General features: G+C 52.3%; 1 protein-coding gene across 1 annotated transcript in view; it reads right to left on the reverse strand.

The window, feature by feature from the left end:
• The window catches only part of NCOR2 (nuclear receptor corepressor 2), a 267,801-nt gene that overhangs the window by 58,484 nt on the left and 191,885 nt on the right, over positions 1–17,432 (reverse strand). Inside the window, 3 exon segments of the mRNA XM_043990128.1 lie at positions 4,424–4,915; positions 4,917–5,064; positions 8,088–8,235. Of these exon segments, the coding sequence (XP_043846063.1) occupies positions 4,424–4,915; positions 4,917–5,064; positions 8,088–8,235 (788 nt within the window).

The following is a 17,432-nucleotide window of genomic DNA, read 5'->3' on the forward strand; positions in this document are numbered from 1 at the left end:
CCCAGTGTTGGCTTCTCCGCGGGCTGGGAGAAGGCTTGGAAGAGCCAGAAAGAAAAAAATTGGTTTCTTTTCTGCCTGAAAAGTCTGTGTGACCCATCATCACTCTCCAGGGGGTATGGTTGCGGGGAGGGGGGGGAAGCAGAGGTTAGAACAGATATCAATCAGTTCTGGAGCTGCCAGACGCTGGGCCCTGGGGGAGGGGGAGGAAGTGTGGACACAAGCACATGCAGCCTAACTGGGGGTTTGAGGCTTGGCTTGAGGTCGGGAGGCCGGCCTCAGCAGGGGCTGGGATCCAAAGGGTCATATTCAGGTGCCCCAGCTTTCCCGCCAGTCCCTTCCTTCCCAGGAGGGCCAGCTAAGCCAAAGGGAAAGATTTCTAGGGCAGTTCTGACGCACCTCACCCCCCTCGGCCTACGGCGCCTCCCCTGAGCCAGGGACAATCCGCCAGAGAATGAGCATGATGAAGTCTGGGGGGCAGGAGGGAGGGAGGGAGGGAAGGTTGCCAGGCCCCTGACAGCAAACAGCTATGGCCGGCAGGGAAAACAGGACACTGAAGCTGGGATTGAAACCAGGGAAGCTAAGAGGTTCAGAGAGGGGAGGGACATATTCTACAGATGAGCACACGGGGGCCCAGAGAGGGACAGTGACTTGCCCAAAGTCACAGGGCCCGGATCTGAACCCGGGTCCCCAGAGTCTCAAATGAGTCCCCTTATTCCTCCACACCACACCCTTTGCACAGATGGGCAGATGAAGGCCCATGGAAGGAACGGGATTTGCCCCAAGTCCCAAACACCCTTCTCAGTGGCAGGACCGGCTGGAAGTCCAGACCGCCCGTCGGCTAGGCCCACGTCTCTTCTCCTATACTACGTGGTCAGGACTTTGGGGTAAGCCAGGCAAGCATTGGCCGGAGACACAGACTGTGGGAAATGTACATACACTTGGTAAAGTCACCAGAAACCGAAGGGGGCTGGGGAGAGGCGGCCTGCAGCAAGGGAAGGTGCCCAGAGAGAGACCATTTATGGAAGAACTTGACTAATAAGCACAACAGCCCTCTTGGGACCGTGAGGGGCTGCTGGGTGGACTCGGTCTGGCTTCTTGGGCAGAGCTTGAAGCAGAGGGGGGAAGTTATGCAGACTTAGCCTTGCTGGGAGAAAAAACATTCTGAATGCTCAGTTATCTCCTAGGGGAATAGGCAGCCTTGGGAGTGGTGAGTCCCCCATCACCGGAGGGACTAAAGTGATCCTGAGCCGTGTCGGGCACGTTGTAGAGGGGATTCTTACTGAGGGAGGACTCCCAGGATCCCAAATCTGGAGCTGGACGAGAGCCCATTTTATGGATGAGCGAATGGAGAAGTGAGGCCAACTGACTGGCTATGTACGGTCACGTGGGTAGAAGCATCAGGGCCTGGATTCCAAGCCAGTGTCTGTGTTCATGACGCTCCACCGCCCCCCCCCGCGGGCCCTGTGGACAGTGTTCTCCCCTCCCCAGGAATCCCTTCTCTTTACTCGTCGGGGACTGGCCAGCTAGCTGGAGCAGAGAGCCTCGGAGGGTCCCATCCTGCTCGCCATAGGGTTAAAACCCAAACCCTCCAAGGCTTGTAGCCAGCTGGCCCAGCAGGACCTACAGCAAGATCCGAGCGCACCCGCACCCCTGGGCAACCGTGCCCTGCGACGAGGGGATTAGCTTATCGCTGGCCTGCCGCCATGATCTCAGCTCTCTGCTGGAGACAGAAAAATGGCGTTTCCATGACGCTTCTCCAGGCAGCGTGAGAGAGGGAGGGGTGGGCATGGAGAAGGCCGGCCTCCCTTTGACCCCATTACGCAGGAATGATCCAGGGGCCACAGAACACCCTCCCTCTTTAACCAACTGCCACTCCGAGCCCTGTTTGGCTGGCTCTCCCTAGCGGCCTGGCTTGCCTCAATCCGGTTCAAGCAGGGCCAAGAGGGCTGAGGAACCCTGGGGATTAGAGATCAGGGCAGCCTGACCTGGAGAGGGGGTGGGGGGGTGGGGAGAAGGGAGGAATGCGAAGGGCCTTCCCTTCCCCAGGACCAGTAACTGATGCGGGAAGAGCCGGAGCAGCGCGCCCTGAGCTGAGCCACATCATCTGATTGGGGCTTTATGCTCTGTCTTAGGGCTGCAAGGGTCCTGCCACGAACCCAAGTGTGTGGTGAGACCAAGTGTTGCCTAAGGAGTGGTGGGGCGAGCAAGAGGGGCACAGGAACTTGGACATCCACGGACCACGGGATGAGCCTCGTAATGAATGATATAAGAACAACACCACTAGCTGAGGACATCTATATAGCACTTTAAGAGCACTGTCACTATCCTCACTGGATCCCCACAACAACTCTGGGAGGTGGTGTTATGAACCATCCCCATATCACTGATAAGGAAACTGAGGCTGAGACAGATGCAGTGACTTGTACATGTCAGAGGCAGAATTTGAACCTGGCTCTTCCTGCGGCACCTGGGATTTGTAGCAGAGGGTGTACCAGACTAGGATGCCCCCTTCCCTGTTACTGTAGAGGACACCCCCCCCCCATCCTCCTGGGCGCTCAGGCTCCCAACCTAGGAGTCACACTGGACTCCTCCCCCATCCCCTTCTCCCCCCCCAAGGGTTGATGATTTCCCCTCTGTGGCATCTCTCCCGTCGCCCCCTTGTCTCCTCTGACATGGCCCCCGGGGCCCTCCTCACCTCAGGTCCATTCAGCCATTCACCTGATTCTCCTAAAGCCCAGATCTGACCACATCAGCCCTACTCAGTAAACTCCAACAGCTCCAGGATCAGACACAAGATGCTGGGTCTGGCATTCAAAGCCCTTCCTGCCCTGCCCCTCCCGGCTGCTTACACCCTCCAGCTCACCACAATTGGTTCCATCCAGTACACTGCACATCTCAGTTCCAAACATTTCCTTTGGCTGCCCCTCCTCTAGCCTGACAACTGACTGCCCTGGCTTCCTGTGAGCCCCAGCTAAGGTGCCACCTCCTACAGGAAGCCTTCTCCAACTCCTCTTCCTTCCAGTGCCTGCCCTCTGCTCATTGTCTCCTCTTCATGCCCATTAGATTGTAAGCTCCCTGAGGGCAGGGCCTGTGTTTGACTCTGTATCCCAGGGCTTATTAGCACAGGGCCTGGGACCTAGCAGGCACTTAATACGCATGGAAGGGACCCAGTCTGAATTCATTATTTTAAAGGTGAAGAAAATGAGGCCTTAGAGAGAGCCCTAAGATGAAGCCTGCGTCTCCAACACAGTAGGTGCTTAATAAATGCTTATTGACTGATGGCTTGAATTCAAACCCTGCCTCAGACACCTCCTAGCCATGTGGCTCTGGGCAAGTCACGTACCTTCTCATTTGTAAAGTCAGGGGGCAGGGCTGGGTGAGGGACCCCTAAGCTCCCTTTCAGGTGAGAGCTAGGACCCAATGCCTTTCAAGGTCCAGGTCCCACCGTACTGGCCTCTGGGGTTATTCTAAGGAGGGGACCCTGGTCTTTAAGGCAAACCCCATGGAGAATTCTTTCCCCACGCCTCTATTTCATATGGGCAGGCTGACATAGGCGGGGAATTCCACTTCTGAATACCTTTCTTGGTCCGCCATTTTGGGGGAGAAAAGAAACAATCTGGACAACAAACGACTTCCCGTTGGTTGGGCAGCCGCACTGGGGCTGTGGCTGGGAGAGGCAGGAGGCAGCCTCGGCTCAGGGACGTGCTGAAGGTGGCTCTAACCCCCTCCAAGTGCTGGCTGTAAACTGCCCCACACTCTCTAAGGCAGAGCCTGATGTATGGTTTTGTGGATTCTTCAAACGTAAGAAAGCCAGGGAGAGAATGTTAATCACATCCATTAAGCTGAAAAGTCTATCAGTCTCCCCTCCCATTTCTAGAGAGCTGATTATTAAACATCTACTAGCTTCTGCAGATATCGTGCTATCTCCCTGGGTTTAGAGGTGAGGGAATTAGGGAGAGAGGAGGGAAGGTGACTTACCCAAGACACATGGCTAGTCCGTGGCTGGGCTATGGCGAGAACCCTGGTCTCAGGGACTCCCAGAGTCCTGTGCCCTTTCCACTGAACCAAAATAACTGTGCTAATTGCTATCAGCCAAGGAGGAGAAAACCTGAGCTTGTGGGAGCGCCATCGAGTCTGGTCCCCTACTGTACAGATAAGAAAACGGAGAAGGGAAGGGGAAGGGAATAGACATGTATTAAGCTCCGACTGTGTGCCAGACAGTCTGCTAAGCACTTTACCAATATCATCTCATTGAGGAGTGGGGCTGTTATGATCCTGAGTTTACAGATGAGTAAACTGAGGCTGAGAGAGGTGGCAGCCGCGGGCAGGGGTTGGGTGTAGGGCCTGCCGGGATGAGAGGGAGGTAAATGAGGAGCACCCCGGGCAGAGGAGGACTCACGGCCTGACTGAGGGCCACACTCACCTGTTTTTGTCGGCAGCCTCCTGCTCGTCCGCTTCGTCGGCGCTACATGTGGCGCTTGAGTCGCTGTCTGGGTTGGCCCCCGCGCCCTTGGTGGCCTTGCCTCCCTCCTTCTTCTCCACTTTCAGCGAGCCCTCCGCCGTGGCGGGCCCAGAGGCCCCGGCCCCTCCGCTTCCGCCAGCCTCCTCCTTCTTCTCCCCCACCGTGGCCTTTTCCGCGCCCTCCTCCTCAGCCTCCTTCTTGATCTCCTTCTGGATGGCCTCGTTGCGGGGGTATTTCTGCTGCCCCCCTCTTCCTCCTCCTCTTCTGTCTTTACCACGTCGACCACCAGGTCCTCGGAGGGCTTCTCCTCCTCGCTGGGGTCCTGGCTGGCCTCTTCGGGGGCTGCCTGAGCAGCAGGGGCTGCTGCGGGGCCAGGTGTGGCGGGGGCTGGTGGGTCGGTGGGGAGCACAGAGGGAGCGGAGGCATCTGGAGGGGCTGGGGTGCCAGGGGCAGCCTCCTCTGTCTTGGAGGGGGGCTCCGCCGCCACCCCCGCCTCACTGCCCTGGGCTGGTGCTGGCTTCGGCCCACTCTGGGCCACTCTCTTTGGCATCCGTCCCTAGGGGAAGGGATACTCTCCGTGTCAGAGCTGTTGTTAACTGCAGCTGGAAGGCAGGGAGACAAAGGGGGTGATCAATGAGAATCACTTGCTATCTCCTACGGGCATCCCCAAGACAGAGCAATGAAGGCAGGGCCACGGTATCCCCAGACCAGTGGAGCAGAGAGACCATCACTGCCTGAGGTGACAACAAAGATAACGACAACAAAGTGCTTCACGTGCAGAATCTCACTTGAACCCTACAACGTCCCTGGGAGGCAGGCACTATTATTATCCCCATTCTACACATGGGGAAACCGTGTCTCAGAGAGGTCCAACATCTTGGCCCAAGGTCACCCAGCTAGCACGAGTGCCCAGGCCCTCTCCTGGCTCCCCTCTCACCAAGCTGGGCAGGGTCTCACAGAAGCAGGCAGGATGGGCTAAGGGAAACAAAGAATTCCCTATCTGGCTAAATGGGGAAAAAAGGGGGGGAAACTAAGGCTTACACACAGGTGGGCAGTCATAATCATTCACCATCTTCAAGGGAGAGCTGGCCACACACACGTACACATACGCAGACTCTCTGTCTATCTCCCTCCCAGCTTCTCCCACCCCCCCACCCCTGCACCTGGACCCACACCTATAGGGGTAGCCTGGCATACGATGATGGGCAAAACCTGCCAGGCTGGGAAAGGTCTCGATCTACGCATCTGAGATAAGGGGGGAAACGTGTCCCAGTGAAGAGGATCCTATCTGAGGCTGCAAGCCCGGGCCAGATTGTGGAGAGCCCAGGAGAGGACAGCCTGGTGATAACAGAGCGGATGCTAAATTGGGAAGGCACAGGGTGTGAGCACAGACTGAGCACAGAAGGAAGGGCCCACAGAGGCGTCAATGCGATGGGCCACCGGCCTTAGGAAGTAATGGGAATGCTTCTGCCAGGGACTCCCAGATGACCTGAGGGGAAGCTGCCCCCCCTGCCATCATTGGCCCTGGGTCTTGGTCCATGGCACTGGAGGCTCCCCCCCCCCCCTCAGCACCGACTCCCCACCTGGCTTTCCCACGGGACCAGCCCTCTGCACTTTCTCTGCTGATGTCAGAAAGGAGGGACAGCTCAGATCAGCGAGCCAGAAGCCTGCAGGTTCATGATACTCAGCCTTTCCTCAGGAATGCCTGAGAGAAGCAAGGGCTCTGCGGGGCATGCAGAGATTCTTGGGGGCGGGGGGTGAAGGGGCTGATGCTGCCCAGGGCTGGGCCCCTGAAGAACAGTTTCAAAGCCCAACATTCCTTCCTGAACCGTTTACAATAGAGGTTGAATGCTTGCAAAGCACTTTACGAGTAAGGTGTTATCTCACTGGATGCTCACAACACCCCTAGGAGAGAGGTCCTAGTATCCACATTTTATAGGGGGGAAACTGAGGCAGAGAGCAGCAGCTAAGATGGCTTGGGTATGAGCTAGTGCAGCTCCTCCCCTTCCCCTCCCATCCCCCAAAACTGAATGATTAGAGGAGTCCAGCAGAGAGAAGCTCATGTCCTCATACTTAGAGAACCCTTAAGTGCCACAGTGGATAGAGCACAGGACTAGGAAACAGGAAGAGCCGAGTTCAAATCCTGTCCTAGATAGCTAAAACAAGTCACTTAATTTTCCATGCTTCAGTCTTCTAATCTGTAAAGCGGAGATGATAACAGTGCCACCCTCAAAGGGGGAGTCTGAGGACTAAAACGCTTTTCAGACCCTCACTATTAGCTGCTGTCAGACTTCGGATCACTGGTATTTTGGCTACAAAAGGCAGGGCAGGCTGTCTGTCTGTCTGTCTGTCTGTGGAAGAGTCTGTAGAACCCAGAGTCCAAAGCCATCGCTACAGCAGGGCAAGGACCTGCCTTGGCACCATCTCTATCTGAGCCCACGTAAAACAGAAGACAGCTTCTCTGCAAAGGTGAGGGCCTCTGGGTAAGGAATAGTACATACAGCAGCCATCCTCATGCCTGCAAATGCATTTCCTCCCTCCTTCATCATCTTTTGGCGGGAAGCCTGTCCTGATAGCCCCAGGGGCTGGCAAGCCCCTCCCAGGCTCCCCTGTGTTGTACTGTTCTATTATTTGCAACGATTCATGTAGAATTTACATGGTCTCTACCCTTCAGATGGCTGGCACTGCTCTACATGGGGGTCCGGCCTGGTGGGCCAGTGCATAGGCCTGAGACCTCTTGGAGGATCACACACACAACACACACACACACACACACACAGATCACAAAGACACACACACAAAGACTCACGCACACACGCACACAGGTACACACTCAGCCCCCTACAAAACACACCCCCCCTTCCATGTCCAAAGACTGAGCTCGAGAGGCCACAGATTTCAGAGCCAGAGGACCTTAGGTCACAGCCGCAGAGCAGATGCTCCTTAGCTGGCTTGGCCCTCCCTGCAGGCTGAGCCTCACCACATCACAGCCCTGCCCCCTTCGATAAAGCCCAGCAACTCCTGCTGCCCCAAGAGCTCCCTGATGACAGCTCAGCTTTGGGGTGGTGGGTGGGAGTCCTGGTATCTCTGGTGTCTAGCAGTCCCCAAAGCAACAATGAATTAATAAATACTTGCTGAGTGGGGGTGGGGAGTGGGGCAGTTTAAACATTCCACAGACTGAAAACTTGAAGGGACCCGTGATGGGATAAGACCTGCTTATGCCCTCTTACATACACACACAAATGACAATCTTGCTAGCTGCACAATATTGTATGGTGCTCGCTTGTGCTCACTCACCCTCCCTCCCTCTCTCATTTCATCACAAACACATGCACTCAGAAAGGGACACAAGACACAGAGACCAATAGAGTCTTAGGCAGAAATGCAAGAGAGCAAGAACAGCTGCTGATGGAGGCGCACGCCCCCCAGGATGGGCTCAAGCTGAGGCTGCTCTTCAGACCCTGCCTCCGCCCTCCCCCAGCCCAGCCACCACGACTGTCAGAAGGACTACAGCCTCCATTCCAGCAGGCATTGTCTTGCTCTGCCCTCCCCAGGCCAGATTGGCTTCCTCAACCGTGACCTTGTGACAGCTCCAGCCGGCTGTGCCAGCCCACGCCTCCCTTACCATCTGCCTCCTCCGCCATCTCTTCCTCATTGCCGCTCATCCCAGATGCCTCCATCTCCTCGTCCTCCACCACGGGAGGGAAGGTGGTCTCCTCGCTAGGCGCGGCTGCGGCTTTTTTCTTCTTCCGTCGAGCATTTCTTTCCTTCTCCTAGGACACAAAGGACCACGAGTCAGAGAGGGACACTTAGTGTGGTCACTAAGGTCTGGAAGGGGGAGTGAGCCGTCCCCGTCTGTCGTCTCTCTTTAGTGACCATCCCAGTTAAATCGCCGTGTGGTAAGCACACTGCACCCACTGATCAACAAGACGCACTTCGTTATTACTGAGGGAATTCTCATGAGGCATAAACCGCATCTACCTGACAGAATACATAAACACGGCTGGGGGGGGGGGCAGGAGGAGCTGGGGCAGGGCTCAAACGCAGCCCTTTGGTTCCTATATTCAGCACATTCTCTAATGAACTACAGGCTCATTTCGTCCAAGCTGCCCATTTAAATAGAGAAACTGAGTTCCCAGCAAGGCGTCAAGAGCAGTGGGACTCAAGGCTGTGCTTCCAGATAATAGGGAAAGTGAAATTCAGGTCTCCTCCCTCCCAATCCAGGACTTCCCCACTATGTCCTGCCTCCACCAAATCTAATTTCTACTCATGATTCAAGGATCATTAAAAGTCCTGCACCCTCCAAAATGGGAGGGGGGCTCTTCTCCCCTTCCTAACATCTAGAGCACTGCCATCCACACCAAAGGCCCCCTGATCCAAGGCTGGCTCAGTAGTCTCTGACGGGGTGGAGGGGATTACCGGATGTTTACGTTCCCCAAGGCAGGGAAATGGGAAGGAAAAGGCATGTTTGGCCCGGAGTCAGGGATCTGGACTCCACTCCAGGCACCCAAGCCTCCCTTGGGAGATTCCTCATCCTTCCCTGCTATCTATGGGGACCACTGTAGGGCCCAAGTGAAGTAACATGCCTGGACTGTGCTAACACTAAGGCGCTGTATAGAGATCAGCCACTCCAGCTTTTCTTGGGTTCCAGGAGCTCCCAGGTGAGGGAACTCTCTCCACCAGTGCAGTCTGCACCTCGCCGCCTCAGGGCTGGCAGGCACAGGGCCTGGCTCAGGTCACAGGCCCAGTGGGGGAGGGCTAAGCCCAGTCATCCTGACACAGTGGGCCAGAGGCCTCTGTTAGCAGCATTATTCATCACGCTGACTCAGGCTCCTAATTTCATCAGCGCTGAGAATTTCCAGTGAAGAAACTCCTCTGCTCGTGCAGACTGGCAGCTGCTCCACAATCAGCTTAGACAGCGGCCTAGGGCACTGAGAGGTGAAGGGTCCACACAGGTGGGAGCTGGGTCCATCCTGACTCAGGGGCCTGGCCCCTCCTGACCACTGAGCCATACCTGCCCATGTCTCATTCTATCAACATCAACAACAATCACTAGGGGCAGTGAGGCCTGTTAGTTAGAGTTGGTCTTGAGCCAGAAAGACCCAACATCAAATCCTGCCTCTGAAACACACCAGCTGGTGACCCTAGGCAGACGTTTCTCAGTTCTCTAGGTGACTCTTTGAAAGACTGTGCCTTCCAGAGGAAGAGGAAGAGAAACAAGTATTTATATAGTACCTACCATGTGCCAGGCACCTGCCTAATGACAGTGGATACAGCACGAGACAGGCCCTGCCCAGAGGAGCTACGCTCAAATGGTGGGAGAGACAACAAGCATACCTTGTAAATAGAAGCTAATTAAGAGAGGGAAGGCACCAACCGGCCTCCCCTAGGAGGTAGGACTTCATAAATGCTTGCTGACTCGTCCTTTCTCCTCTGCTAGAATCACAAGACCTCACAGTGGGAGGAGGCGTGGGCACTGCAAAGTCACCAGCCAGGATGCAGACCAATGAGTCAGCCTCCCCTCTAGCTGCAGGTGAAGCTCTTCCGGGCAGAAGATACAAAGCCCAGGGAGGCTAAGACCACTCATGGCAAGGTCAATAGAATGTTGGACCTGGAGTGAGAAAGGACCCGAGTTCAAGTCCCACCCACCTCAGGACACTAGTAGGGTGACCTTAGGCAAAGTCATGGACCCTCTTTAAGTCTTTGTCTCCTCATCTGTCAGAGGAGGGGTGCTCCTCCTTGGTGGGTTCCAAAGTCCCTGCTGGCTCTCAGTCTGTGATCCTGTGTTACGTGTATATCTGAAGTCACACACAAAGTAAGAGAATACCGACTGTCTACCAAACAAGGTGTTCTAACAACACTGACTTTGGCCACCACCCTTGCCTCACCCTTGCCCCTTAAGTACTTGACTCAGGCTCTGTCAGGGACCTCAGAATATCAACAGTCTGGGGGCAGCTGGGTGGCGCAGTGGATAGAGCACCGGCCCTGGATTCAGGAGGACCTGAGTTCAAATCCAGCCTCAGACACTTAATAATTACTAGCTGTGTGGCCCTGGCAAGTCACTTAACCCCAATTGCCTCACCAAAAAAAAAAAAAAAAAAAAGAATATCAATAGTCTGGTCCAACCCCTTCATTTGACAGATAAAGAAACTGAGGCAATGACTTGCCTAAGGTCACAGGGTCAGAGGGTCTATGACAGGGAGGTGGGGGCCAGCCCAGAATTCACAGCAAGGGCACAAGTTGGTGGCTATAATAGTGGCAGCAGCCGCTTTACAAGTTCTTGACCTGGAGATGGTAAGAGGGGGGTGGTTAGGGAGAGATTACAGGGGACCCTCTGCTGGCTCTGGGGTGGTGCCAACTGTAACTGCAGTTCGGGGTCACAGTCCAAGGCAGAGAGGAAGCCTAGGGATCCACAAGCAAGCAGAGACCATGCTCACAGCTTCAGAGCAGAAGAGAGTCACTGCTTGTGGCTTCAGAGGAGGCAAGATCAAGGACACAAACTTGGAAAAAGACAATGATCTGAATACAATTACCAAAAAAGCCTCAAAGAAAAATGCTAATTGGCCACATGCTCAACAAGAATTCCTAGAAGCATTAGAGAAAGAGATAAGAGTGGTAGAGGAAAACTGGGACAATAAAGGAGAGCAATGATCAAGAAAATTATGAAAAGAGAATTCACCAGCTTGGTAAAAGAGAGAAACAAAATAACTGAAGAAAATAACACCTTAAAAAACAGAATTGGCCTATGAAAAAGGGGTACAAAAGCTCACTGAAGAAAATATTTTCTTGAAAACTAGAACTGGGCAAGTGGAAGCTAATGACTCCATGAAACATCAAAAAACAATAAAACAAAGTCAAAAGAATGAAAAAAATAGAATAAAATATTAAATATCATTAAAATAACTGACATAGAAAATAGATCAAGAGAGATAAAGTTAAGAATTAACTACTTGGAAGTCTTGATGAAAAAGAAGAGCCATAATATCATATTTCAAGAAATTATACAAGAAAACTGTTCTTATATCTAGAACTGGGGGAGTAAAATAGAAATCAGAAAGAACTACCAATTCATCCTGAAATGAAAACTACCAGAATATTGTAGTCAAATTTCAGGGCTCTCCCAGGTCAAGGAGAAAATATGCAAGCAGTGAGAAAGACGAAGTGAAATATCAAGGAGCTACAGCCAGAATACACAAGATTTAGCAGCTTCCATATTAAAGGATCAGAGAGGGTTGGGATATGATATTCCAGAAGGTAAAGGGGATAGGGTCACAACCAAGAATCACCTATACAACAAAACCAAGTATACTCCTTTAGGGGGGGAAGATAGACACTTAATTAAATAAAGGACTTTCAAGCATTTCTGATCAAAAGGCCAGAGCTGAAGAGAAAATCTGACATTCAAACAGAAGACTCAAGAGAAGCATAAAAAGGTAAATATGAAAGAGTAATCACAAGGGACTCAACAAAGTTAAATTGTTTACATTCACCCTGGGCAAGTCACTTAACCCTCATTACCCCACAAAAAATAAATTAATTAAAAAAAAAACTTAAACTGTTTACATTCCCAGTTAACTGGGAAGATGATAGACCTTTATTCATTTAGGTCAGTTAGAAGGAGTATACTAGTCAAAAGGCTTGGTGTGGTGGATCATGTTGGGATGATCGTCTCCCCCAAAAATGAAGGGTGAGAAGAGGGATGCCACTAAAAAAAAAAAAAAAGAACAAAAAAAGAATAGGGGGCAGCTAGCTGGCACAGTGGATAGAGCATCCGGCCCTGGAGTCAGGAGTACCTGAGTTGACACTTACTAGCTGTGTGATCCTGGGCAAGTCACTTAACCCCAATTGCCTCACTTAAAAAAAAACAAAACAGAGAAGGAAGGATGCTCTGGGAGAAATGGGGGAGAGAGAAGTAAATGGTGACTTTTTTTTACATAAAAGAGGCTCACAAGGAAGAGCTTTTACAATGTAGGTGAAGATGGGGGAAAGTGTTGGACAATCCTTGAACCTCACTCATCAGAATTGGTTCAAAGAGGGAAGAATGTATATACACACTTATTTCTGCATAGAAATCTATCTTACCCACATTGGGAAAATAGGGAAAGGGGATAAGAGAAAGAGGGCTGGGGGTGATAAAAGGGGAAGGTAGATTAAAGGAGGAAGTGGTTAGAAGAAAAATTGACTTTGAAGAGGGGCAGAATAAAAAGAGAGGAAAAAACAAGAAGAGAATGGGATGGAGGGGAAATACACATAATCATAAATGTGAATGTGAATGGGATGAGTTCACCCATAAAACTGAAGCAGATAGCAGAATGGATAAGAAACCAGAATCCAACAATATGCTGTTTACAAGAGACACACTGAGGGGGCAGCTAGATGGCACAGTGGATAAAGCACTGGCCCTGCCATTCAGGAGGATCTGAGTTCAAATTTGAACTCAGACACTTGACACTTACTAGTTGTTTGACCCTGGGGCAAGTCACTTAACCCTCACTGCTATGCCCCTCCCCGCCCAATGGTTCCCAGACAAGAGACACACTGGAAACAGAAACACACACACAATTAAAATAAAGGGCTGGAACAGAATCTAATATTCTTCAGCTGAAGTTAAAAAAAAAAAAAAAAAGGCAAGGGTAGCAATCCTGACTTCAGACAAAGAAAAAGCAAAAAGGACCCAATTCAAAGAGATAATCAGATAAACTACATTTTGCTAAAAGGTATCATAGACAATGAAGTAATATCAAAAGAAATCAAAGCTATTGAGTCATATTAAAAAAATGCTCTAACTCATTATTGATTAGAGAAATGCAGATGAAAACAACTCTGAGGTACCACTTTACACCCATCACAAATGACAAATGCTTGTAGGTGGAGTTGTACACTAGTCCAACCATTCTGGAAAATGATGGGCAACCAGGCCCAAGGAGCAGAACCGGGAGATCCTCATGCACAGTAACCACAGTGGTGTAATGGTGACCACCTGGGAAAGACTTGGCCACTCGGATCAACCCAATGATTCCAGACAGTTCCAAAGGCCTCAGGATAAAAAAGTGCTCTCTGTGTCCAGAGAAAGAACTGAACGATTGGACTCCAAGTGCCAAAGTGAAGCACAACTGTCTGGCTTTCCTTTTCCTTTTTCTGTGACCCCATGATCTCACACGTATAACTGAAAACGTTTTGCTTGCATTCAATTCAAAAAGAAAAGGAAAGAATGATAAAAATAAATAAATAATGAAATGCGGAGGGGAGGAAGATTCCACTCCTAAACATGTGGAAAAAAAGCAGGTTCCCCCCCCAAGCAACCAGCAAAAAGAGGCACCATTGATTCTCTGCAGCCCCAGTAGAGCCCCCAGGGCAGCCACCATTCCTGTCCCCCTCCCCACTCTGGCCCTGGACTCTGAGGGTTCCCACTGGAGCCTCCAACAACCTCCAGAGCTGCACTGAGCTCTGGTGGGGGAATAGGGGAGCAGAGAGTTACATGGGGGATTTTACTTCTCTCCAATCCATTTTTATCTGGGGAGGATTGTTAGCATTTGTGGTCAGAGACATTGCCTCTGGGGAACCAAAGATAAAAATCGAGATGACTAGAGGGTGTGTTTCCTAAGCTCCAAGACACATTTGGGGGTACACCAGAGGCTTGACACACCCCCCTACCCTGTCCCCACCATGACGCCAGGGAGCAAAGGGTCACGTATTAGGGGTGGGGGGGAGATCTAAAAGTCTCTTGCTGCAGGGGGGCCCGAGGCTCTTCCATGAGAGGGTGGCTTTTGGGGTTTTCTGGGGGACTGGGAATCTCTGCTGATACTGAGTATAGTGTCTGTGCCATCCCTCTTCCCAGCAGCTATGAATAGGAGCAAACTAAGGGGCTAGGGAAAGGGAACGTTTGGTAAGATCAAGGGGTTCTCACTCATGGGGTCCAATAAACTTTATATATGTTGTGTATGTATGTACATTTACATAGACATGTCTATGTAAGTGACTGTGTATGAACAGACTGGGACCCCTTTTGTAAGCTTGTGTACTTTATTTCATGCACAGAAAGACCTGATTCTGAGGCAGCTAGGTGGCGTAGTGGATAGAGCACCGGCCCTGGAGTCAGAAGTACCTGAGTTCAAATCTGGCCTCAGACATTTAACACTTACTAGCTGTGTGACCCTGGGCAAATCACGTAACCCCAATTGCCTCACTAGAAAGAAAGAAAGAAAAGAAAGGAAAGGAAAGACAGACAGACAGACCTGATTCTGAAAAGGGGTACCTAGGCTTCCACAGCCTGCCTGATCAGAGGGGGCCAGGGCACAAAAGGTTTAAGGGTGCTGGGTGTGGAGCTAGAGCCTGAGGCCTCAACCCCAGCTCCACCATTTACTCAAGGCCCAGGCCTCCTTGGGGGAGTTACTGGCCTCGGTGAGCCCAGGGGTCTTCGCCTGCAGAACGGAGGGTGCAGGCCATCCACAGGGCCTTCTGGCTCTAGATCTAAGAGCCGATTAGCCTAGAACAGGAGCCAGGGCACAAACTGTGGCCAAAGCCATTCTGGGGGAGAGAGAGACTGAGGAAATGTAAGCTCCCCAAAGGCTGCTTTGCTTCTGCCTCTCTAAGGTGGGGAGATCGCTGGGTTTTGAGCCAGAGGAGATGGGTTCAGATTCAGCCTCCCTGGACCTCCGCATCTCCTCTGAACTCAACAGCTCTAAGTCTGTGACCTGTGGCTGGGGTGTAGCCCCAGCTTTGATGCTTGCGGCCCTAGGTGACCTTGGGCAAGGGGCTTCCCTTCCTCAGCCTCAGTTGGGTTGGACTCTGTGGCCTTCCAGCTCTGCCAGGGACCAGTGGCGGGGTCCTCGCATGCAGTCAGCACATAATCGTTGCTTGCGACTTTGAAGGGATCTGAACGAGGGGAGGCCCGGGGGAGCTCCCAGGAGATAGGCAGATGGAGGACATAGGCCCGGCCTCTGCGTGGATCAGTTTCTACCCGAGCTCCAGGACCCGGGAGGGAAGAGAGAAGCCAGGCCAAGGTAAATAAATAAATAAAGGAAAATAGGCAGGGACGCCAACGATTATATAACCCGCACTGAGGCAAACAGCCACCACCCCAAGGCCGGCTTCCTGCCGACTTCCCACGTAACAATGCTTTGGCCGGGTCCTGTGAGAATCAGGGCCTGGAAGATGACTCTCACTCTGCTGACTTCAAAGGCCCTGACCCGATGCTTCCTCCCCCCTTCCCTGGGCCGGCCATGTGGTGATGCCAGGCCCCCCTCCCCAGACGGGCCGGGCTGGGGGGGACCTGGGGGGGGACCAAGCCTTTGGGAGGGGCCTTCACTTTAAGGGGTGAGGGGAGTTTGGTTCTCTAGAACACGAGGGGGAGATTTTTTAGACACAGCCAGACGGGCCCCTCGGGGACCCAGTGAAGGGATAGACAGGCCAGACTTGGTCATCCGGCCTCAGAGGACAGAACCAACTGGGCCACAGGCTGACGAGGCCTCAAAGGAGACTGGGCTGGATGCCCTGAGAAGCGGCTGACTCTATGAACTCGGAGGGAGGGGCCTTGATCACTGGCCCCACAGCAGAGACCAGCAGGGAGGCACTGAGAACATCCATCTCTTATGCCGGCCTGACAGGAGTGGGACACCCATTATACAGAAAGGAGACTAGAGGCACAGGCAGCTCTAGGAGGAAATGTCCAGAGGTCACTGGAGTTTATTTATAAAAAAGGATGTTGGAATCCTGTGTGAGGGCCTCTCAGACACCATGGACTGGCAACAACAGTAGGGATGGGGGAAAGCAGCTGAGCTTGAAAACAGATCTGCCTCGGATTCACAGAGCAACCTTTGGAGTCAAGGGATCTGGGTTCAAATCTTACCCCTGACCTGTGTGCCTCTGGGTGCCTCAGTTTCCCCCTCTGTAAAAGGAAGATGTTGGTCTAAATGGCCTCTGAGGTCCCATCCAGCCCTTGTTCTGTGAACTGATCACTAAAAAAGGGAAAACCCCTCCCCAGCCCGGGCCCTGACTGCCTCCACCTCTGAAAGCTCTGGAATCTTCAGAGTCCAGGATCGAGCTGGACATGGGCTCTGGACGGTTGGAGCTCCCAGGAGTCATCCTGGAAAGCTCCGTGCCAGGGCCCAGGGGAGAGCTGACGGGAAGGCAGGAGCAGCCTTAGCCAGTGGCCACAAAGGTCTGGGCTATTTTGGGTGCCTTCTGCCTGGGGACGAGGTCACGAGCCCCAGGTCTGCCCAGTGCCAGGGAGCGAGGCAGCTGCAGTATCCATCTAAGGCTGCTCAGGACCAGGAGACTACGGATGCAGAACACACTACAATGGGAGGGTTCTTCAATGTGCTGCTTAACTTAGCTGACTCCCCCACCCCATTTGTGTTTTCTGTCGTAACGGAGGGTTTTCTAGGGCAGGGAGGGTTAGGGTGAGACACTTAGGGGGTGTAAAAACAGGAGAGATCAATAGAAAGATACACACACACACACACAGACACACACACAGCACACACACACACCCCTTTAAAACTAAACAGACAAGCGTGCTTAAGACCCCACGGTACTTAAGTGAAGCGTTCTCATCATGGGCCTTTATAATGAAAGGGCGATCTACTGCAGAAAAAGACTGGGGATCAGCCTATCCATGGGACTCTGCCAACCTATTTCTGCCTCTGCAAGAGACCTGAAGCAAAAAAGGCAGCCCAGCATCATAAATGGGGGAAAAGATTTAGGAGAAATGGCTGTGGAAGAGAAATGTTTATCAAGTTAGGAAGACCCCGAGTTCAAGTCACTTAACCCCTTCACCTCTCCGTGTACTTCTCCCCCACCCCTTCTAGGAAATCCCTAAGATTATAAATTGTGGAACAGCTGCAAACTTCTTTCTTCTCCCCTAAATGACATCAGAGTCTGAACCAAAAAATAGGTCATAAGTTGTGGGTCCCCCACCCCAGGGTACATTATATGCATTATCTGCCTAGTGTTTGTGGAAGGTGCTGGA

The sequence above is a fragment of the Dromiciops gliroides genome, chromosome 1 (genome assembly GCF_019393635.1).
Source record: "Dromiciops gliroides isolate mDroGli1 chromosome 1, mDroGli1.pri, whole genome shotgun sequence".
Classification (NCBI taxonomy): Eukaryota; Metazoa; Chordata; class Mammalia; order Microbiotheria; family Microbiotheriidae; genus Dromiciops; species Dromiciops gliroides.